Here is a 24,940-nt window from a genome sequence, read left to right as displayed (position 1 = left end):
GGTTTTTAATTAGTTTTCTAACAGCTCATAACTTGCCTTTGATCTGCATGTGAGAGGGAGGCAGGGTATAGACTGTAGTTTCTATTGGGTTTTTAATCTTTTTTTAAAGCTGTTTTTATATTTAATGTTTCTATTTTAATATCTTTCCATCATAAAAAGACTTCTGTTTTATTATAGCTGCACCACTATAGACGATGATCTTTTAGAGTTTCTTCTGCAACTCTACAGTTTTGTTTGTTGAACTCTACACACACCATTTCCAGCCTGGAACTTGCCACATATGGTAGCAATTCAGGGAAAACGGTGGGCAAATTATTGCCCAGCAGTATTAATCTGTAAAGCATTTTTAAATACTTTTGGGTGTGATAGGTGCTATTTCAAGCCAGATTCCATTCTATTTATTTGGGTTTAAAAATAGATGTGAACATGAACCAAAAAACTGGATCCAAATACCACCAACCTTTGGAAAGTCTGGATCTGACCTTCGTATTTCAGGGCCCTCTTTGTATTTTTTAAAAAAATACATATTCAGTTACTGTGGTGTTATTTTAAAAGTTTGTCTTATGCTAAAAACCAGTCTGGGTCATGACAACTTGGTATGATTTGTCAATGCCCAGATTACAATATTTCTGCAAGAACTCTGCAGACTTCAAATGTTGATATGTGATCCTTTTGATATGTCAGCTTGTTTTCTCAATCTAAAAGATTCTTCTAATTAACATCCACCTGTTTCTACTGTTGTTTTAGTCTAAAAGCTGATGTAGGTTGCAAAAATAGTGAATTTATAAATAAGAACATAAGAATGGCCATACTGGGTCAGACCAATAGCCATCTAGCCCAGTATCCTGTCTTCCAACAGTGGTCGGTGCCAGATGCTTCAGGGGAAATGAAAAGAACAGGGCAATTTATCTAGTGATCCATTTCCTATCGTCCAGTCCCAGCTTCTAGCAGTCAGAGGTTTAGGGATACCCAGAGCACGGAGTTGTGTCTCTGACTATCTCGGCAATTAGCCACTGATGGACCTATCCTCCATGAGTGTATCTCATCTTTTTGGAATCAAGCTAAACTTTTGTCCTTCACAACATCCCCAGCAACCAGTGGCGTACCCAGGTGGAGGGAATAGGAGGAGCGATCAAAAAAAAAAAAAAAAAAAAATTAAAAATATTGTGCATTTGATTTATTGCTGTATATCAAGAGGAAACCAATTAGGTTCATGCAGCTTTGATAAGGATATCTAGCAACAGCAGTAAAGTTAAAAAAAAAAAAAAAAAAAAGCGCCACCTGCTGTAGCGCTTTTACTCACCCAGCGGCGCTCCAGGTCTTCAGCGGCGGACCCGTCACTCGCTCCAGGTGTCTTCAGCGGCAGTGAAAGGACCCACTGCCGAAATGCTGCCAAAGACCCGGAGCACCCCTGGGTAAGTAAAAGCGCCACGGCAGGTGGCGCCTTTTTTTTTTTTGATCACTCCCCCTGTTCCTTCCAGGTGAGTAAAAATTAAAAAGGCGCCAAGAAATTGACAAGGGGCTCTTGTGCTCAGTGGGGGAGCGGCCACTGCCCCACAGCTATGCTACTGCTGGCAACAAGTTCCACAGGCTGATTGTAGATCAGTGGCATAGCTAGAAGTGAAAATTTGTGTGGGCTCCGACTTTTGGGTGGATGAGCAATGACAGGCTACGCTCACTCAGGTTCTCCCCGACGCCATGCCGCCTTCCTAGCCTTGGTGCCTCTAGACACAGGGAGGGCTTCACCTGTCAAGCTAGGCATGCACATGGCCTGGCTCAGAAAAGCTGACCAATTCCAGTCTTTTTAATCTCTCTTCATATGGAAGCTGTTCCATACCCCAATAGTTTTTGTTGCCTTTCTCTGTACTTTTTCCAATTCTAATATCTTCTTAGAGATGTGATGACCAGAATTACACACAATATTCAAGGTGGATTTATATAGTGGCATTATGACATTGTCTGTCCTTTCCTAATAGTGCCTAACATTCTGTTAGCTTTTTTTGACTGCCACTGCACATTGAGCAGATGCTTTCAGAGAACTATTCATGATGACCTCAAGATCTTTCTTGAGTGGTAACTGATAATATATATATAGTTGGGATTGTGTTTTCCAGAGTGTATTACTTTGAATTTCATCTGCTATTTTATTGCTCAGTTACCCAGTTTAGTTAGATAACCTTGTAACTTTTATTGCAGTTCGCTTTGGACTTAACTCTTGAGTAATTTTGTATTATCTACAAACTTCGCCATCTCACTGTTTACCTTTTTCCCCAGATCATGAATATAGTGAACAGCACTGGTCACAGCATAGATCTTTGGGGATCCTGCTATTTACTTCTCTCCACTTTGAGAACTGACCATTTATTCCTACCTTTCTGTCTCCTATCTTTTAACTACACTTCTACCCCGATATAACATGACCCAATATAACACGAATTCGGATATAACGCGGTAAAGCAGTGCTCCGGGTAGGCAGGGCTGCACACTCCGATGGATCAATGCAAGTTTGATATAACACGGTTTCACCTATAATGCGGTAAGATTTTTTGGCTCCTGAGGACAGCATTGTATCGAGGTAGAGGTGTAGTTACTGATCCATGAGAGGACCTCTCTCTTATCTCAGGACTGCTTTGTTTAATAAAGACCCTTTGGAGATGGACCTTGTCAAAGACTTTCTGAAAATCTAAATACTGTACACTATAGCCACTGGATCACCCTTGTCCATATGCTTGCTGACACCCTCAGAGAATTCTAACAGGTTGGTGAGGCATGATTTCCCTTTACAAAACCCATGTTGACTATTCTCCAACAAGTTGTATTCATCTGTGTGTCCAATAATTCTATTTCAACCAATTTGCCTGGTACTGAAGTTAGGCTTACTGGCCTGTAATTGTCAGGACTGCCCCTGGAGCCTTTTTTAAAAAAATTGTCATTACTTTAGCTATCCTCCACTCATCTGGTACAGAAGCTGATTTAAGTGACAGGTCACCTACCACATTTGTAGTTACGCAATTTCATATTTAAGTTCCTTCAGAACTCTTGGGTGAATACAATCTGGTTCTGGTGAATAACTATTGTTTTAATTGATCAGTTTGTTCCAGAACCTCTTCTACTGACACCTCACTCTGGGACAGTTCCTCAGATTTGTCACCTAAAAAGAATGGCTCAGTTTGGGAATCTCTCTCACATCCTCTGCAGTGTAGCCTAATGAACAATCCTTGAGTGCTCCTTTAGCACATGGATTGTTCAGTGGCCCCACTGATTGTTTGGCAGGCTTCCTTCTTCTGATATACTTTAAAAAATATTGCTGTTAGTTTTTATCTTGGCCTGCCTTGTGAAACTTTTACATTTGACTTGACAGAGTTTGTGCTCCTTTTGATTTTCCTCAGTTGGATTTGACTTCCAGTTTTTAAAAAGGATGACTTTTTGTCTCCAACTGCCTCTTTTACTCTGTTTAAACTGTGGTGGCATTTTTTTTGGTGGTCCGATTGAGTTTTTTTTTGGGGGGGGGGGTTATAAATATAGTTTACGCCTCTTAAAAAATACCACAATAAAAGGTTGTCAAGGCTGAATCTCAACTCCGTCACTCCAAGTGCAGAAGTGGGGCCCTCAAGGATTTTAAAAATTAATATTTGCCACTCCAGGCTTGTATTCAACTCCCAAGGTTACAGTTTTTCTCCGACCTTGGCTTGATAAACTCTGCCACCACCCAAAGGCAACAAAACCCCCTTTGAACCCAGGAAGGAGCACTTGGGAATGCTTCCTTGTGGGGTGCACTCAAGCCCCTTTCAGCCTCCCTCCGAGCTGAGAAAGGAAACAAAGGAGATTAGCTGTGGCTACCAGCCAATCAAACAACAAGCACAAACCTCTTGGGACACCAAAAATCCTATTGTGTTCTTAAAAAAGGTAAACTTTATTAAAAACCAAAAGAAAGACAATGCATCTGGAACTTAGGCTTTTGCTAGATTTGAAAGAGCAATTCCGAAACTCAAGCACCCAAAATAACTTTCTTGGGGTTTCAGCTTAAAGGTTACAAGCAAACAAAAGCATCTGGGGTTAGTACAGAGGAGTAGAATCATAGAATACCAGGGACGGAAGGGACCTCAGGAAGTCATCTAGTCCAACCTCCTGCTCAAAGCAGGACCAATCCCCAGGCAGATTTTTGTCCCAGTTCCCTAATGGGCCCCCTCAAGGACTCAACTCACAACCTTAGGTTTAGCAGGCCAATGCTCAAACCACTGAGCAATCCCTCCCCACAAGCCAATAAGAAATAACCCTAATCATGTCTAGCCAAACATTCTGATCTACTTACACATTTGGAGTTCAGATAAGTAGTTCTAGACATGATCTGATGACTTATAATCATACTTGGCTTAGCTGCTTATAGCATGGCTGCTCTGTTCCTCCAGACCAAAGAACAGACAAAGGGTAAGTTTCTTTCCCTATTTTAAAAAGTTCTACCTTCCCATTGGCTCTTTTGGTCAGGTGCCCACTTTTTTTTTTTCTTTACCTGGGGGACTTTTTAACCCTTTACAGGTAAAGCACGTAAAGAACAGCTATCAAGAGGGATTTTACAGCTAACTGGCTGGCTGGGTGTCCACCAAAAGAAGCTACCCCCACCTTAATTTATCACACAGGTATATCAATTTCAGTTTAACTAGCCTCCTCACTTTTGTGTAGTTGCCCTTTTTGAAGGTAAATGCTACTGTGGTGGATTTCTTTGGTATTTCCCCCCCCCCCCTCAAGGATGTTAAATTTAAATACATTATGGTCATTATTACCCAGTGGTTCAGCTATATTCACCTCTTGGACCAGATCTTGTGCACCATTTAGTACTAAATCAAGAATTGCCCCTCTCCTTGTGGGTTCCAGGACTAGCTCTTCCAAAAAGCTATTAGTAATAGTGATTTACTGGATATTTTTATTCTTATCTTGCATCTGATCCAAAGTCCAGTGAAGTCAATGGAAAGACTCCCATTGACTTCAGATCTATCCTTAAGCTTTTCTGTTTAGCAGCAATATGGTAACACCAAATATTAAACTTTCACAAAATCAAGTATAATCATAGAACAACTTCTATACACATGGTTGGCCTAGTAATGCAGTGACAATGCAATATGTATCCAAATTGAGCTTCTAATTTCAGTTTCTCACTCTCAAGTCTCATTAAAGTCATAGGCCTTGGCTACACGGGCGCTTTACAGTGCTGTAACTTTCTTGCTCAGGGGCGTGAAAAAACACACTCCTGAGCACAGCAAGTTACAGCGCTGTAAAGCGCCAGTGTAAACAGTGCCCTAGCTGCATGGTAATCCCCATGGGGAGGTGAAGTACCTGCAGCACTGGGAGAACTCTCTCCCAGCACTGGCGCCGCAACTACACTCACACTTCAAAGTGCTGCTGCGGGAGCGCTCCCGCGGCAGCACTGTTCGGCTGCGAGTGTAGCCATACCCATAGGAATCTTTCTATTGATCTCTGTAGCCATTGTTGTCAGCAACAGTAGCATGCAGTATTATTGTAGCTGTGACAATCCCAGGATAGTAGAAAGACAAGGCAGGTGAGGTAATATCTTTTATTGGACCAACTTCTGTTTGTGAGACAAACTTCAGAAGTTGGTCCAATAAAAAATATTATCTCACCCCTTGTGTCTCTTATAATAGTTAGACACAGATATAGCTGCTGACAATAGCTACCAGTAACAAGGACTTCCTAGGCTGCCTCAGGTGGTGCTGGAAACAGTAGGACCAAATCAGCTCCATTAAAGATAGTATGTCTAGTCCACAGTGGCAGATTTAGAGTTAGTGGGGCCCTGTGCTCAGCTTCATTTTTAGGGCCTCTCCTTGGGACCCAGCCAAGAAAAAGAACATCCTTTATTATCTCCCCTCACCCCTGTTTTTCATTCTTTTTTTCCCTTCATCTTCCTGTAATTAATAGGAAATTAATGAAAAAGTGAGGTATCTTGATTGTTTTTTGTAGTCTTATTTTTCCACAGACCACTTGAAAAATTGCTGAGAGACTCGGTGGACCACTTAATGATCTTTCCAGATATTGTTTGTACCATTGGCTAACTATTGTAAAGTGCTTTGGATAAGAAGCTTTATTTAAAAAAAAAAATTGGGGTACAGGGTCTGGCCAGGACTTAGTGTGTGCAAGGGGGCTCAGAGCTGGGGCAGGGGTGTGGAGCGCTTACCTGGCGCAGCTCCCATGTGGTGTGGGGGGTGCTGGAGCTCCCATTTGGTGCTCAGGGTGGGAGGGTGCAGGAATCAGGGCATGGGGGTGTTGGGGTGAGTGAGGGGGTGCAGGAGTCAGGGTACAGGGCAGGAGTGTGGTCTCGGGTCACGGGGGTGCTTTCAGCCTCCTGCCCTAAGTGGCTCAAGGCAGGGAGATCGGCGGGGTACATGTGGGGTAGTGCGGGAGCCCTGCCTTTGCTCTGCCCCACCACGATTCCACCCCCTTCCCCAAGGCCCTGCCCCTGCCTCTTCTCCGTCTCCTCCCCTGAGCGTGCTGCAGCCCCTGCTCCTCCCCCTCCTCCTCCAAACAGCTGTTTGGCAGCAGGGGAAGCACTGGGAAGGAGGGGTAAGAGTGAGAACGTGGCACACTTGGGGGAGGAGGTGGGGGAGGGGGAGCTTGGCTGCAGGTGGGTGTGGAGACCACAGCAGGAGCCAGCAGGACCAAGCTTCTGCCCATGCAGCTGCCTGGCCCTGGGACACCCTGTGTTTTGCTCTAAAACCACCTCTGCTAGTCCTAGTGCAACATGGAGCTGAAAAATGGTTTTGTCCCATCTATAGCAGCAGTTAAACTGTTTTTATCACTGACTGCGTAGCCTAGAGAGGGATCTACTACTGAACAATCATTGTTAGTCACTGATCACTTTTCTAGTGTAAAAATGGTCTTAGTTACGTAACCGTTAAACTGAAGTATAGTAGGAAACCTCTTGCATGACAGACTTCAGTACTTAGCCCATTCCGATTAACAAAGTGAATTTTAAATCATTACACCGTCAACTTTTCACTTCATTTTATCTATGTATCCATAAACCCCTATTCTCCACTGACACTCAACTATTTTTCTTCAGGACAGCGCTTGTTCCTGCACTCCCTTTTCAGGCATCTCTTGTCTTCCACATAGGCTGTGTTTTGTTTACTTTAATAAGTCAGTTCATATCACTGAAGAAAACTTAGTAAACATAAAAATAGCAAAATGACTCTTCACTCACTATGCAATTTCTAATCTCCTTGGGCTGAGCTGGTAAGTTGATACATTTGATTATTTACTGTATTCCTTTAAAATAAAATTGGCTAGGTGGGGGATTCAATTTCCCCAAATGAAAATGACTCACTCCTATTGTGATTTGGGGAAGAGGGAATGATGAAACATTTATCCACTCTGGGAGGAAAGGCTCAATATTATGCAGTATTCAGAAAACCCTCTGTCCTTTCCTGATCCATTTTCCCCCCTGCTATCCCAAAGTTACTGTGGTTGTCTTATCTAACTTGTGTGGGAGTGTTATTTCTCTTAAACTGGTAAGGTAAGAGAGGACTGTGCTAGACACTACCTGACAGGATGATTACTTAAAAGACAATGATTGATCAGGAAGTTTAAAGCAGTGGTTCTCAACCAGGAGCTACATCAAGTCATCTAAATATTTGCCTAGCTTTACAACAGGCTACATAAAAAGCACTAGCATAGTCAGTACAAAGTAAAGTTCATACACATGACTTGTTTATACTGCTCTATTTACTATACACTGAAATGTATGTACAATATATTCTAACTGATTTATTTTAGTTACCTGGTAAAAATGAGAAAGTAAGCAATTTTTCACGAATATGGTGTTGTGACACTTATTTTTATATCTGATTTTGTAAGCTAGTAGTTAAGTGAGGTGAAACTTGCCGGTAGGGAAGACAAATCAGACTCCAGAAAGGGGCACAGCCGCGAGACCACTGATTCTGAGGGCGTCAATATTCTATAAGCCTACTATAAACTCAGAGCTGCACCAGCCCCCATGAGGCATCCCGTTCTGCTCCTCCACGCTGGGACCGGGAGCATAGGGCTTAGGGTCTGCGAGTGGGAAATCTGGCCCTGGCCAGCTCTGAGGGAGGAGACTTGAACCAGGACCATGCCGCCGCTTTCTGCAGAACGAGGACAGCCAGGAGCGAGCGGACGGGGGAGGCTCAGGCTAGAGCGTTGCAATTTGCCCGCTGCAGCGCAGCAGCCCCAAAGTGAGCGGATCCCGGTGCCAGCCCCTGGGGAAGAAGGACTCACCTAGTGCCCCAGGGGAAGCCATGCTGGAGGCAGCGCCAGGACGCAAGCGGCGCTGGCCTGGGAAGACGCCTGCAGCGCCGAGGACCAGGCAGCGCTGGGGCTCGCTCAGCCCCCTGGCCCGCCGGGGACTCTCCCAGGGGCGCCGACCGCAGGCTCCGCAGCAGCATCCCGCCGGGGGGCGGGGTGTTATATTCAGCAGCCAGGCAGCCCCGGCATGTCCCGCCCCGCGGGCAACGCGCCGGCAGCGGCCTTCTTGCAGCGGGTCGGCGTTGGGCTCCCGTGTTACGCCGCGCAGCTGCGGAGCCGCGTGTGCGGGGGCCCGGCCCGGCCCTGACCTTGGCCCCGCGCCGCAGAGCCGAAACAGCGCCCCGCCGCGGAGCCCGGCTGCAAAGGCCGAGGCGGGGTGCGCGGGGTTCCTGCCTCTCCCCGAGCCGCCAGCGGCCCGCGTGAAGGGACCGGCCGTGGGTGGAGTCCCCAGCTGCGGCGGCAGGGCGAGCCCCGCTCCCTACCTGAGGCGGCTGGGGGGAGCCGGTCTCGCCTCCCGGCGCTAGGCTTGTCCTATAGGCGCAGAACTGCAGGTGGGGCAGCCGGCGTGACTGCGCAGCAGGGAACTTCTTACAAGGCGAAGGCTCGGGGAGGCGGATTCCGCCTCAAGTGCCCCTAGTGGAAACACACCGCAGTGCCGCGGAGCGCTGGGGGAGTTGCCCGCAGGCAGCGGCTGTGGCAGGGGAGCCAGGGCCTGACTGGACCCGTTCGTTTAGGGCAGCCACTGCGCGCTGATTCCTTACCGAGGCTTCAGGACAAGGGTCTCTTGTCAAATTCCACCTCCCAAGCTCAGGGCGGGGGCGGGGGGGTTACCATCTCCTGGTGCTTCACCCCTGAGCCGCCTGGCTGCCGGCGCGGGTGGAGGAGCTCCCAAAGGGATGTTCCCAGCCCAATGCGCCAGAAAATGCTGCCATTTCAAATCACCTGTGTCAAACACATTTCAAGAGCACTTTAAAGAAAAGCAGCAAAGGTCCTGTGGCACCTTCTAGACTAACAGACGTATTGGAGCATGAGCTTTTGTGGGTGCCATGTATCCGATGAAGTGGGTATTCACCCATGAAAGCTCATGCTTCAATATGTCTGTTAGTCTATAAGGTGCCACAGGACTCTTTGCTGCTTTTACAGATCCAGAGTAACACGCTACCCCTCTGCTACTTTAAAGAAGAGGAAAATGTAGGACCTGATCCAAAGCCTTCCGAGGTCAATGGAAAGATTCCCGTGGACATCAGTGGCTTCTGGATCAGCCCCAAAGTCTCTAGACTTTTCAAACTGTAGGTCACGGCATGTCAAGCACTGGCTCTCGGTGGCTTTGGTCAGACTGACTGGGCCGTTAAAAGTCCCATTGGCGGTGCTGCCTTGTCCCACGCTGCACCCCAGAAGCAGTCAGCAGCAGGTCTGGCTCATAGGCGGGGGGGTCACGGGGCTGCCCCCACCCCAAGCACCAGCTCCACACTCAGTGGGAGCTGGGGGGCAGTGCCTGCGGGTGAGAACCCCGAGGAGCCATCTGCATGCCTCTGTCTAGGAGCTGGACCTGCTGCTGGCCGCTTCTGGGGTACAGCACAGTCTGCGGTGCGAGGACAGGCAGGAATACTGCCTTTGCACTCCCACAGTGCCACTGACCAAGAGCTGCCGCAGGTAACCCATGTCCCAATCCCCTACCCCAGTCCTGAGTCCCTAAGCCCACCAACCCAAAGCCCCCTCCTGCACCCCAGAGCCTGCACCCCCAGCCCAGAGCCCTGATCCCCTCCCACACCCCAACCCCCTGCCCCAACCCTGAGCCCCCACCAAACCCAGAGCCCCCTCCTGCACCCCAAACTCCTCATCCCCAGTCCCACTCCAGAGCCTGCAAAGTATCAAGGGTATCAAACTTTGTATGCAGAACCTCTGTTAGATGACTGATGTCAGGCCATAAAATTCAGCCTTTTAGCAGCACATCTGTATGTTACACATTTATTACACTGCCCATAGGGGAAGTTTTTTGCCAGTTCTGTCAGTTAATGGTTGGTTTATGCCCTAACACATGAGAGTTTATCCTTTCTTTTAAAAAAGTTTTAATCTATCTAATGTAACTGTAGGTATTCTCATTATTAAATAAATATAAATGTTTTAATCCTTTTTAAGCCTACTGAGTTCTTGGCCTTAATGATATCTTTTGGTAACTAATCCTACATATTAACTTTGCATTGTGTAAAAATGCATTTCTGTTGATTTTTCAATTTAATTGAATATCCTCTTGTTCATATATTATACAGCAGCACCCAAATTACCTCTTCATATCACCCATAATTTTGTTTATATCTATCGTGGCTGAAGTAGGAATATTTGTGTGAATAATAACTTGCAGGATCAAGCCCTTAATTTGGAATTTAACCTCTTGGTGGCAGTAAACATGACTAGTATAGCTACAATCCAGCACAGAAGTTCTGTGATATATGAACTCTGAGAGTCAGCTCAGCATTTTAATATGTGACAAACAGAAATTTAGTAAGCTGTTCTGTAGTTTTGTTTGCATGCCAACATCCTCTGAAGAATGCAAATTACATACACAATCGCCACACACTGAATTTTGTGCTAATACCAATCCTTTGAGATAATAGCTTTCACCTAGGAGATGATTTAAGCTGGAACACACATTAACCAAAATCAGGTAATAGTTTCTCATTTTTACTGGAGATTTTTTCAATTATGAACATATTGCTTTAGCTCCTGAAGTGCCTTGAAGTTAATGGATTTATATTTTTAAGTCCATTCATAGTATTGATGTACTTTACTACTGGATCAGATAGCAAAATGTCTCCATATTTGTAATGGACCCATTCATGGTATCCAAAGGCGTGATGTTATATACTTTTCTTGCCTTTGTCTTTAATCAGTGTTGTAATTAGTATATGTATCTTTATATTTAACTGTTGAAGTTAGTCATACTGAAACATTAGAAATAGAAGTGATAGATAAGAATAGTTTTGAAAAGCTGGGAGGGGAGGTTGGATTAAATGTAAAATGTTATTGCATTATATTTATAAATGTTAAATTATTCGTTATATTCTCTCTACTAGAAGAGACATGAAATTCAGCAAATTTTTTTAAATTTTTTTAGGACATATTAACATAGATGAGAGTTGTAGTGAATTACAAAGAAAGGAAATTATTCCACAGAGGCTTTGCGATGATGTAAAACACAACAGTGAAATCTGGTCTTGGGTTTCTCTGCAGGTGCTGTATGTACATGCATTAAAAGGGGAGGCTTATGTTTTGCCTCTTTCAAGAATGGAGCCAAAAGACAAAGTAACTGATTGATATGCATGTAAGTAAGTAAACTAGTTAGGAAGCTGGGATTGTAGCTGCTCCTGCCCTGGCTGGTTTGTTTTGTTTGGGAGGGAGGTTGTGGAAGGGTTGTTTTTGTCATCAAGAGAGAGCATGAAAAACAACCATTTTTGTTTTGTTTTAAGGTGGGTTAAATTTGGAACTTGACAGCGGTGGCAGTATACCTTTCAAATCTATTCCAGCTCTTATGGAAAGGCATTGCAATAACTCAACAGGCCAGGGTTAGAGTACTCACCTAGGATGTAAAAGGCCTAGATATCCCCTCTGAGTACTCTAAATAGTGGGCTATAAGGTATTCTGAGATGGTCTCTCTCAATCTCTCCTGTTGAAGCTGCTTTACTTTGTATGAGATACTGTCATGGGGCCCACTCATGACAGTGGCACTTCCTGCTGACTGTCCTGGGGATTAGCTCTGTCAATTGCTGTGCCCTTTTCAGGTGGTGCCTCACCTATCATCCTCTCACCCTGCAGACCCTCTTCATGACTTGGACCTCCAACCAAGTCACCATCCATCTTTCGCCCTTCTGGGGTTACCCAAAGTCTTTCTATGCAAACAGTCCCAGACAGTCTTCTCCTGTGCTGCCATGATGGTGCCACTTCCCCAATGGCGAGTAGGAGAACCCTGGCCCACCCTCTTCTCTGGGTTCCAGTCCAGGGTCCCTCAGCTCAGCAGTTCTGGGCTCTACTCTCTCAGCCCAGACTGCTTCCTAATCTTCCTGGTCTCTCCCCCCTCCCCCCATCCCTGGGAGTACCAACTCCCTCCTCCCAGTGTATGACTGCTCTTTCCCCAACAGCCCTGTCTGTTGTCAGCTCCTGGGCTTTATTATTCATCTATTCCTGCCTAGCTGAGCAGGGCTTGCAAGCATGGCAGAGTGTGAGCTTCCCCTTCGGGGAGGCTAGCCATGCAGCCCTGCCTCTTCCACCTGAGGCCAGAGGCACCCCAGGAACTATCCCGGGCCACCGCCTGACCTCAGCACCAGCTGCAGGCCACTAGCCACTGCCAGCCCCAGGATGCCGGCTGGTCCTAGTGCCTGGTCACCTGCCACCCCCAGCACCGGCCATCCCCAGCACTGGGTCACCAGCCGGCCCCAGCACCGGGCCACTTGCCAGCCCCGACATCAGCCCCAGTTCCAGTCTGCTGACTTCCAGCTGAAAATGAGCTCCCGCTGGCTTGGGGGAGAGGGTGGAGCATGGGTGGGGCCAAGAGGAGGCTTAGAGGAGGCTTAGCCTCCCCTGGCCTATTATGCCCACCGCCCATGGTTGCAAGCATTGTGGAGGACAGCATTAGAATTCAAAATGACCTTGACAAATCGGAGACTTCATCTGAAATCAACAAGATGAAATTCAATAAAGACAAGAGAAAAGGGCTACACTCTAGAAAGGAAAAATCAAAGGCACAACTACAAAATGTGGAATAACTGGCTAGGTAATTGTACTGCTCAAAAGCATCTGTCAGGTTATAGTGGATCTCAAATTGAGTATGAGCCAACAATGTGATGCAGTTGGTTAAAAGATTAATATCACTCTGGGAGGTGTGGAAGGTCATATGTAAGACATGGAAGGTAATTGTTCCATTCTCCTCAGTATTGGGGAGGCCTCAGCTTTAGTAATGTGTCCCATTTAGGGCTCCACATTTTAGGAAAGATGTGGAAAAATTGGAAAGAGTCCAGAGGAGAGCAACAGAAATGATAAAGGGTTTAAAAAACCTGATCTATGAGGAAAGGGTAAAAAAAAAACTGGACATGTTTAATCTTGAGAAAAGAAGACTGAATGGAAGGGACCTGATAAGTCTTCAAATATGTTAAGGGCTGTTGTTATAAAGAGGATGGTGATAAATTGTTCTCCATGTCCACTGAAGGTAGGATAAGAAGTAATAGGTTTAATGTGCTGCAAGGTAGACTTAGGTTAGATATGCAGAAAAAGATCTAACTATAACTGTAGTTAAGTTCTGAAACAGGCTTCCAAGGGTGGTTGTGAAATCCCATCAACTGGAGGTTTTTAAGAACAGGTTGGACAAACAACTCTTAAGGATGGTCTAGGTTTACTTGGTTCTTCCTCAGTGCAGGGGGCTGGCCTTGAGGACCTCTTGAGGACCCTTCCAGCCCTTCATTTCTATGATTCTATGACTAATATGGAATAGGATAGATATGTTACCCTACTTCCACAACTGTTGCCATCTTTTTTCATGTTATTGGGCTAGATCTTGTTTTCCCTATATTTATATGCCACTAGACAAACAATTCCCATGATGATTATCCTATATTATGCATTGGGAGAGTTGGGTGCCTAAGAAACAAATTCACAGAAGCCAGCATACTGAGCAAGGAGCTGCCTAAGCTAGCCAGTAGGAAATGCCAAGGACATGGTTGGTTGTGTGTAGATGGCTATTTGGGGATGACGCCCTGCCCCTCAAAGGGACTTAGGTGCTTCCCCCAACCCAGTGTTAGGTGACTATCTCCACTGAGGATTTACAGCCATTAACCCTCTCCTGGAGCTAGGGAGAAGGAGTATGTGTTAATGGGGTTTGGGGATGACAGATATAGTTGGGTAAGGAAGTAAAACCATTTACTACATTTTTGCTGTCAGCATCAGTCAAAATTGTAACTGGAATATCCTTAGATCCTAGATGGATCTTTTCCCCATGAAATAGTTGGAATATAGCTTAGGAAAACATGTGTTCTTGGTAATTGGATCTCAGACTAAAGTAAATGTTATACCTATAGATCCCATTTCAGCTCTCAGGGCTTGTCTATATTACTGCTGGATCGACAGGCAGTGATCTATCCAGCAGGGGTTGATTTATCGCATCTAGTCTAGATGCGATAAATCAACCACTAAGCGCTCTCCCATGGACTCTGGTACTCCACCGGAGCGAGAGATGCAGGTGAAGTCGACGGGAGAGTATCAGCTGCGTTGACTTCAGCTATGTTATTCAGGTAGCTGAAATTGCATAACTTACACCGATTCCCCACCACCATCGCCCAGTGTAGACCAGACCTTTGATATCCTACGTAATTCTCAGTGACTTCATTGACAGTAGCACAGATTCAAGTGAAAATGAAATTTAACCCATAATCATATGTTGGGAACACTTATGTGTGGTTCAGACCTAATATTTGAATTCATACTCTTTTTAGTCTTAGTGCCTTTGCTGAGACTGTCACCCACAAAACTGACATGAGAATTTGACACACAATCCGTGGATCAGAGTCTTCCTTGCATTAACATTAGAACTGGATTCTTATTTATATTGATCCTTTAGGTCTAGCCTTTCCAGAAGAGTCTCAGAATATTTTTCCTGCAGTATGTTACTACAGCCTAAAATAAGTACACTGTATACATCAAAATCTGAAAGTCGTATGTGGAAAATTAAAATGGAAGTGAGAACCACAGAAACCACACCAAGGGTCTGAGTGTTGAGTCACTACTCAAAAAATAAAACTAAATAAGAATGTATTCATAATAATCTCAATCTCAAATACCATAGCAATAGTTTACCTTCAATTTATAAATGGAAAAAACTGTAACACTTTAGTGCACCAGGAAACTTTTAAAACTAAATGAAATGATTTGGAGCTTTTAGTCTTGAAAGCTCTCAGTAAGATATTTGGAAAGTGTTCTCTTCTAACCACCTGTAAACTTTCCAGATGGAATCTACCTGTAGGCCTTATTAGTGAAATTGCATTTGTTACAACAGCTCTTGTGAAATATCATTTCAAAATTAGTTGATTTTAAATCTGTTCAGTTTGGGCTTTGCAAGCATCTACTCTTAATGGAAGTTTCTCTTTGAAGTTATAAATTATATATCTGAAATTCTGAATCTTTCCTAAGCAGGAAAGATTTAGCCACATTATTGTACAAACCAATGGATCACTCATGTTTAGAGCCTGAATCATCTTTTAATCTGATCAAACAAAGCAGGATTTCCAGAAAGTTAAGTTTCACATCTGTTGTCATAAAATCTCAAATCCATTTATAATCTTTTTAATCCAAATTTCTTGCCAAATTTCGATGTACTGCCACCCAGTCATCAGCCTCACCCAGTATACACACAAAGGAAAATATTTGGCTAGCAACTATCTGATAAGGTGTACACTGCCAGTGCATGCTAAATAATGTAATAGTGTAGTCATATGCCAAACCCATACTGAGAAGCTAATAGTTTCTTTAGTATGATAGTTCTAAAAATGGAGAATATTGAGATTTTTGATTTCTGCATAAACAGGATCGGAGACTTAATATAAATCTTTCAGACGTGTTTGTCTACTACAAATAGTCTCAGCGGGTGATGTGCAGTTCTGGATTTGTGTTATATTTAAACTAGGGTTCAGATTTAGTGATGAACCAGATCTACAGCTTGGGTTTGGATTTCATGGTTCTTTGAAGTCTCACAAACTGCTCTTGTGAGATTTGCTCCAAAATGGCAGATATCTTTTGAGATCAGATATCCTCATGAGATTTTCACAGAAAGTTGTTCTCAAGTTATTTTGGCTGTATCGAAATGAGAACCACAAAATAAATCTGGCATTGGGTACAGTTGTGGTGGAGTTATACAAAAATATTTTTACTTTATCTGCTGGAAAAGGGGACTGGTAGGAAGTGATCCATAGAGGCAGCAGTATGGCATGTTTGAGTGCAGGACTTAATGTTTACCATATGGCCCTGGACCAGAAGCCAGTGGAGAGGGTGAGCCTTGGCTCCTCTGCTAGCCTTTTGGCAGTACAGAATGCAGAAAGCCTACTCCTGATAAGGGGAATCTGGGGGACAGAAGGCCCTGAAGCCAAAAATTTTGAGACTCTGAGATCTTGTCCCAGGACAGATCAGAAGCCCTTGCTTAACCAATAGGGCTGAAGTCTTTATATACCCCAAAAGGTCTTACTGCCATTAGATGCATGAGCTGGTCAGAGCACTGAGCCACTAGAGGGACAGACTGTCACAAGGCTGGAGTGGCTGTCAACGGAGCCAAGACACAAGAGAGCCTGCTGTGCCCAGGCCTGCCCACAAGGCAGCACCTGCAATGAGTGATTTCTGTCACACCAACCAGAACTGAGACAGTAAAGTTGGTTTGAGTTCAGCTATAGAGGCATTTGGCCTATCCATTTATTATAGATATCGGCCCTGATTCCCTGATGGGGCCAGAAAGGGCTCAAGGAAGTCTGGATTGGAGGCAAGGATGTGTCTGATGTGATGTGTTGTACTTACACTCCTTTTTGCACTTTCAGATGGTAAGGTATGTTCCTGTGTGGGTGTCTAGTATCATGAAAGAAGCCATATAGTGTTTCTTGATGAAATGGCAAATGCCCTCAGTTGAATGTGATGGGATGGTATTGGCTAGCTGCCTAAAGTGTGTGTCTCCTCCCAGGGGCATCACTACAGATTTCCTGGGTTTAGCATCAACCATCTGTTTCTCATTCAAGGGTCAGAGCTCTGGTTGCAGAGGTGAAGTTGCCCAATATGATCTTCTATCCATAGTTTGTGCAGAAAGAGCAGAACCATCTAGAGCTGCCACTACTAGTTCTCCTGGGAGAACCAGCAGCATCTCGATCAACAGTGTCAAACATCACGTTGTGATCCACAAGGAGGAGGATAGATATTTTACCATCATCCCTGGCCAGGAGATCATCCAGCAGTGCAACCAGTGGAGTTCCCATATTTAAAGCATGATTGAGAAGAATCTAAGATATTGGAAGACTTCAGATGATGTTGGAAACCGCTTATAGTCATCTTCTTAATTACCTTCTTCAGGAAAGGAAGGCTGAACACTGGCAAGTAGTTTGCAAGGTCAGTGGCACCTTGAGTACAGATTGGACAATTTCATGTTTTAAAGTAGGTAGGTAGTTAGAGGATCTAGATATTCACTGCAGTCTTTTATCAGCCAGCAGTGGCTACTAACTTTCTGGACATGCTGCTCCTTCTCCCTTCTGCATTACATCTGGACCTCTGGGAAAAAAACAACTGTGAATATGCAGCTGATGTACATCTACTCATTCCAAAAATATTTAAAGCCAAGAAAATCCCAAAATCGGTCCTTTCCCCACCCACCCCTGCATCAACTAAACTCAAAGGGACAGATTCTCAGTTGCACCTGAACAAAGCTCTGGCCCAGAGAGGATGGGTACCATCACATAACTACTCATGGGTCACTCATCCTTCACCACCCAGCCCCAGAGTAAACTGGAAATACGAAATTCAGAAGCAGCTATAACTTGACATTGGCATAAGGTCTCTCAATAACTTATGGCAATTTGAAGATTCTGCATGGCAGAGCTCTATTCTTCCTTGTCCCCAGAATGCCTCGGGTGTGGGGAGTGGCAGGTGCAGAGAGTTCCACTACACAAGGGGAATTCTCTACTGGCCACCTACAGACAGAATATGGCCACTTAGCATGCCCCCAAGCAATGCTAAGCAGCCACAACAGATCAGAGAATCCACCCAAATGTGTTTGTTTTAAATTAATGGGTCTGAGTTCTCACCTGAAAAATTATTTTTATTTTATATTATTTTGTCTCTAGCTTGATTAAGAGGAAAAATGTTATGCCTATACTTGTATGCAGAATAGGGATGCAAGGTTCTCTCTAACTTCCTCAAAGCTTCCCTAAAATATTTGGAGTGGGATCTGTATCCTGTCAATTCTCTCCATATTATTTCCCATTATGTAAATAATGGAAACAAAGGAAAAGCTGTTTTATACACTGTGAACACTCTTTGCCAGGAGGGAAAACTGAGTCCAATATTATAAAATATGCATGTGCCACCCACCTACAAGACAGGGACTGCTTCCGTTTTGCCAGACATTCATTTATTTTGTCAACAGGCTCCTTATGTCATGACTGAAAGTTCTGTTGCACCACTTACTGTCCCTACTGCACATATTTGTTTTAGTATCTCCTTTTCTGTTGCGACCTTGTTGGTATTATGTAAACAGCAATTATGCAAGGAATGAAAGCTGCTCAGTGTCTCACAGATTTTAGATTACATAACACAGTTTACTGCTGTTGGAGCTTTCTATATTCCTACCAATACTCCACATGAAGTAAAGGAGAGGGGGAAGCACTCTTCAGTTTATTAGAGGTATGTATCCCAGCTTCAAGACTGCCTGTCAGAGCTTTTTGCCATCACAGTTTTATTTTACTTCTGAAATGTCATGTAGCCCTATTCCCCACAGGATGGATGAAGTTCATTCCTGTGCAGAGGGCCAGCATAATGCCTACACACCTTAACTCCTTTTGAAGGAGTGAGAATTAACTGGCACATAATTGTTGTACTGGCTTTCTGCACAGGGATGAATTTAATCCAATAAAGCAAATTCTGTTGAAGTCAATGGGACTCCTGTGGAGGAGAACAGGGACCTTGATGTTTAAATACCTTGTATCTGAAGAGGGACTGACTGGCTCAGAGGATTGATAATAGCCTAGGACACAGCCTTTTACCATAGAGACTGACAAGGACTCCTCACTGTTTTTGCTGGTACAGACTAACACAGCTACCACTTTGAAACCTGTCAGGCTTTTACCTCTAGCTTGTCAGCTCAAATCCATCACAGGTCAGTTTAGGCATCAAAAGTTTCTGTTGGTTGTTGGGGCTCCTGTGTGAAATGAATTCATGACCTTGATCCTGTATCTAGTGGACAAGTGTCCATTCTCACTGACAGCCTTTTTACTGATCTCAGAAGACAGGCCAATATTGGATGGAGATAGAGAATGACTTATTCTCGGAGCCACAGAAGTGGTCTTTTCAAATCAAGGTTGTAGCACTCTGTTGGGGAAGCTGTTCTTTGTGCTATAGTCATTCTGTAGGCAAAGAGAAGGCCTGATTAAAACCCAACATCTTTCATGAAAATTACAATTCAAGTATATATATATAAATCTTATGTACATTTGAGTGTGAATATGTAGGCTTCACATGGAACAATTCTGACAACATCTATCTCTTGTTGTCTGACAGTTATAATGCAAAGATCTTTTTATTTCAAACAGGCCCATGCTTGTTCTCTCTCCCAACCCCATGTTTTTCATAACAACCATTGATGTTATCTGTAATGATTGCACATATCTAGAAGAAGAGATTGTTATTTATGTTCCCTCTTTTGGCTGGTTCCGCAGCAGCAGGCAAAAGTATTAAATTGTTGTTCATGCCTTTTTTTAACACACACACACACACACACACACACACACACACACTCTACCTCTCTCTCTCTCCTGACAGCACCAGAGGTGTGCTGGGAGGCAAGGGGCTGATATGGGCAGACTTCATGTGGGTCTGGGGCACAGATGGGAGCCGGGGAGGTTAATTGATGTAGGGCTAGAGGGTGCGGTTAATTAACTGATGCAAGACTGGGGTATGGGCAATGTGTGACTGACAGATTAAGGTGGGATACCACATTAAGATTTATTGTACCCCTAGGGAAATATAAATGGAGGACTGTGGGAGGAAGGGAAGAAGAATTTTGTAAATAATGTAGTTCCCTTACTGTTGGGGGGGGGGGCAGTCGGTGTGGCTTGAGAGGAGCAGTTTCCACAGACAGCCAGAAGCATAAAGGCACTGCCTGGGAAGAGAAAACTGAAATGGCCTTTCTAATGTGTATGTTTGAGACCTAGACAGCCAGGGGAGAGTGAGGCAGAGGGGTTATTGGGACAGAAGTCTCACTGATCTGGCTGCATAAGCAGAATAACCTGCCCAGGCTGGCACCACCCAAACATGCGTCCTGCTCAAACTTGTGTGAGGGAGACCTCTTCTAGCAGCAGGAGTTGCTCTCTGCAGGACAGGAAAGAGCTCCATTTTGTTTCTTGGCCAAAGGAGTCCAGGCCCCCAGAAGCTCTCAGCTTCACTGGGGGTTCCCCCTCTGCTAACTGTCCCTAAAACACCTTGCCTGTTAATGGCATTGGGCGGGTGGAGTAGCTAGCCCCTTCACCCAAACAATCAGCCTCATCTAGCCAGAACCAGCAGGGGAAGAGGACAGGCAGCCTGGCCCGGACAAAGTGGGGAGAAGAGAAGGAGCCATCAATTGCCACTGGCCACCCTCCCCACCTGTTAGGCCTCCCTTCCACCAGAAGTCAAGGCACCAGGGCTTAAGTAGCCTAGAGAGTGATCTCTGTTACCTGATTTTGGGATAACTTAACAGTGAGTGGATGCTACACGTAGATAGCTAGGAACGGGCTCTTAGAGTAAAGTCTGTGTGTGCTTTCATAGGGTTGTAAGGGTCTGTCAGCACCACACCACACACAAGTAATGGCCAGGCCTGATACAGGACTTTAACATTAAAACAAACTAAACTTTCTAAAATCTGCAGTGCAAAGTATAATGGGTATGTACTTATCAGTTAGGACCTCTGGGTATGCTCTGGAGATGAAGCCACTTGCTTTTATATTCACTTGGTGTGAGGGTGGCTGTACTGTATTTAGTCATTTTCAGGGGTAGAATGTTTAATTATTGTTGTGGGATTGATTAATCATTCATCAATTTTTACCTGTCATTCTCCAGACTTTTTCTCTTATCCCTGGTTCCTACTCTTATCCATTCTTTTAATTTAAACCTATCCTTTACCCTACTAAAGCATTAGTTTCTTCTGACAAGCAGTTGGTCCTTGAGACTCTTGGAACATATATCGATGTCATAGAGCTCAGAGGGGCTGTGTTCATTTATTCCTCTCTTCACTAAGTGTTAGCCCTGTACATTCAGAAGACCAATAAGCAGAGGCAGCTCTAGCTTTTTTGCCGCTCCAAGCACGGCAGTCAGGCAGCTTTCGATGGCTTACCTGCAGGAGGTCCACCGATCCCGCAGCTTAGGCGTACCTGCTGCCGAATTGCCAATTCCGCGGGACTGGTGGACCTCCTACAGGTCCGCTGCCGCAGGATGCCTGACTGCCGCCTTCGCAGGGACCGGCAGGGCACCCCTCACAGCTTGCCGCCCCAGGCACACACTTAGAGTGTTGGTGCCTAGAGCTGCCGCTGCCAATAAGTTAAGAAAAGGGTGGGCAAACTACAGCCCGTGAGCCACATCACACAGCTTGGCCCTGCTCTGGCACTCCAAACCCCAACCCCCTGCCCCAGCTCAGATCCCCCTTCCGCCCTCCAAACCCCTCAGTCCCAGTCCAGAGCACCATCCTACACCCCAGACTCCTCATCCCCAGCCCCACCCCAGATCTCGCACCCCTTCCTGCACCCCAACCCTAATTGTGTGAGCATTCATGGCCCACAAAAAGCTTGCCCACCCTTGAGCTAAGACCTGCTGTTGTTCTAGGAGGAGATGACATTGAAATAATGCTTTGGTACTCAGCAGCTATCCAAATACATATGATACCTCTTATTTCCCCCACTGTGCCATGTAAATCACAGATCCAAAGAGAATTAAATCCTAAGGCATCATTCTGTGGATTTGTGACATGTCCTGAGGACTAGAGATCTATAATATAACAGATGAACTATATGGAGATGTAGCTATCATATTTTTAATCTGTGGTGGTGGTCCTTTTTCTGGCCTGTCTTCATGTCAGCACTGGGACTATTTTAGGCAATGTCTTATAATTCTAGCTATTCTAATAATTCGTTCTTATGAACATTTTGTTTGCAAATCAGACTGAGGAATTTTTAATTTATGGAGGTGTCAGTGGCAAATAAATTATGAGGAAGTTACTATATAGATCAGGGTCTCAAAGTCACGGCCCATGGGCCATCTGCAGCCTGAGAACCTCACCACTGACTGTGGCCCACAGAGGAAAGACGCATGCAGCCACGCCGCCACAACTCCCATTGGCTGGAGGAGAGGGACAGAGATACCATCACCAGTCGCCAGGCAGAGTCAGCCATCAAGGCAGCGTCACTTTTTTCCACAATGAATATAAACAAGTCAAAATACTGAACACCACTATCTGATGCACACCTTGCTGCAATCCTGAAGGTTTCAACTGCTCAGTCACTGAGGCCAAACATCAACAAACTGACAGAACTGAAGCGTTGCCAGGTGTCACAAACACTAAAAACTCCCTGGCAGGTGAGGAATTGTATAAAGTTGTATGACAGTTTTATTATTTCTAAGAAATTCGAAATAAAAAATACAATAAAAACCATTTTCTTTTCTGAACACCATCTTCAGTGACATTATTGGCCCGCTGGAAGGATCTGAGGACTGGCACTGGCCCTAAGCTAAACTGAGTATGAGAGCCCTTGTATAGATGATATTTCTTTAGCATTAACATTTCATATCAATTTTGTCTCTCTCCAGAACCAATATTTTGTTGCACATTAATGAATCTTCATTTTGAAATGTTAAATGGTTATATAGTATCCTATCAACAAAAATAGGGAAAGAGTATTTGCACGTGTGCAAACACTTATTTACCAGTCCTGAACTGTAAGTTCACCTTTGGGCATATCTTTTTATCAAAGCAACAGTAAAATCTAGCAAATGTTCCATCTCTTTGCCACATCCAGATATGCTTTAATAATTTATATGTTACTGAAAATGCTCATACAAAATGCAACAGCTACTAGAACAATAATCTGCAAGGAATATTGAAGTGATGCCCTCGCTAGCTAAGAATGCATCCCCCAAAAGCCTGTTACATAGAAAGGTTTAAAGATCTAATATGTCAGCCCACAGTGCCAGTGCATGGCTGTGGACAGAGCTACATTCAATTGTCTTCCACCATGTAGAGGGTTGCTGCAATATTAAATCTTCTAGGGTTATTCTGGGAGAAGTAGATGAAGGGTCAGGGGAGAGAGGATCCTACATGCCTGATGATATCAGAAAAAATCTAAACTATTATCCTAGACAGTTATAGGTAGTTAACTTTGCTGCTAGACAACATGGGTCAGATTCTCTCCTGCCTTAGGGCTGTATTGCACCCATCAACCAGCACAAAGCTATCTTAAAGCCAGTTTAGCTAGCCCTGGGAGAATTACCCATGTGGTAAGAAATCCTGTGGAGCCACCTACTGTTTAAATTAAAAATGTCCCACTTCATTAAGTGCACTATGTTTTATTTTTAAAAATGCATGGACAAGTTCCTGATGGAACCATGCAAGTTAGAAAAGAAAAAGATTTATTCAGTCCTCTGATGGAAATCCCTGGCAATACAAGATAGCTCCAGATTGTGCATTTATAAGTAATTTTGATAACTTTCAATTTTAAATGTTTCATCTGATGAAGCTTCCACCATTTCTCGAGACAGTGTTCCAGAACCTGTCAAGAAGTTTTCTCCGATATTAATCTCTTTTATTGCATTCTATTACACTTAGTTATACCCTCTGTTCAAACCAAATTATCCTCTCCTCTCCATGCTTTGTATTTAAACCCTTCAGATAGCTGAATAGTGTTAGGTTATGTCTACACTACAGCCGGGATGCATGCTCTGAGATCGATCCACCGGTGGTCGATTTAGTGGGTCTAGTGAAGACCCACCAAATCAACAGCAGATTGCTCTCCAGTCGGCCCCCGTATTCTACCCCCGACAACCCCCTCCTCCACCCCGCCCCCACAGTAACTCGACCTAAGGTACATCGACTCCAGCTACGTTATTCACATAGCTGGAGTTGCGTAGCATAGGTCAGCTTACCGCGGTAATGTAGAAATAGCCTCAGTTTCCTTTCTTATTCAATGTTTAACCAAGCTATACATATTTAGTTCTTTCCTCAAAAGTAAGTTCCAGCAACCCACAAACAATTTTTGCAGCTATTCAATGAACCTCTTCCAGTTTGTCACTATCTTTCTGGCAGTCTGGTACACAAAACTGAATGCAGTATTCTAGATCTGGTCACACTAGAGCCATAGAAAGAATGACTAGTGTACTTGGTCAGAATATTCAAACTTCAGAAACTTCAAATCTCAACATTTCTCCACCACTTCAATAGCTATTATCTCCCTGCTCTGAGATATGGTGCCTGCATATGTGCAGCCCAAAATTATGTGAGTCTTTTTTTTTTTTAACCCGTCACATTGCAAAATAATTTCTTGGCTCCTATCACCAGTGGTCTCTTTCAGCATTATTGCTTTTGAGTATCTGCTTAGGACTGTTTTTGTAGAATTTTTTTCCAAGCTAAATATTTTCTTCCCATACTGATAGCCTCCGAAGGGAAGAAAAGATGATCTTGTAGCTAAAGCACAGGTTAAGTAGCCAAGTTGTTTGTGCTCTACTCCTATCTCTGCCATAGCTCTTTGGCCTAAGATCACATAGGAGTCACTTAACTTCTCTGTCAGTTTCCTTCTCAGTAAAATTGAATTGATGGTATTTATCTACTCTATAGGAATGTTGTGAAGCTAAACTAATGTTTACAAAGCGCATGGAAATCTTCTGATGGAAGGCACTAGAG

The 24,940-nt window shown here is 44.3% G+C and overlaps 1 protein-coding gene across 4 annotated transcripts in view; it reads right to left on the bottom strand.

Annotated features, from left to right (window-relative positions):
• Nucleotides 1-8,889, bottom strand: part of AMPD3 (adenosine monophosphate deaminase 3) — a 48,974-nt gene extending 40,085 nt beyond the window's left edge. Inside the window, exon 1 of one of the 4 annotated variants that reach the window (XM_032788134.2) lies at nt 8,775-8,889. Coding sequence is in view for 2 of the 4 variants with exons in the window: in XM_032788132.2 (XP_032644023.1) it covers nt 8,266-8,287 (22 nt within the window). In the remaining 2 variants the exon portion in view is untranslated. Of the gene's footprint in view, nt 1-8,265; nt 8,448-8,774 lie in introns of those variants that run through there. The other 3 variants (XM_032788133.2, XM_032788132.2, XM_032788136.2) reach the window with 3 other exon arrangements.
• Between the last annotated feature and the right edge of the window lie 16,051 nt (nt 8,890-24,940).

The sequence above is a fragment of the Chelonoidis abingdonii genome, chromosome 4 (genome assembly GCF_003597395.2).
Source record: "Chelonoidis abingdonii isolate Lonesome George chromosome 4, CheloAbing_2.0, whole genome shotgun sequence".
NCBI lineage: Eukaryota > Metazoa > Chordata > Testudines > Testudinidae > Chelonoidis > Chelonoidis abingdonii.
Note: the sequence above shows the minus strand (reverse complement) of the source record. Positions and strands in the feature narration are given on the sequence as shown.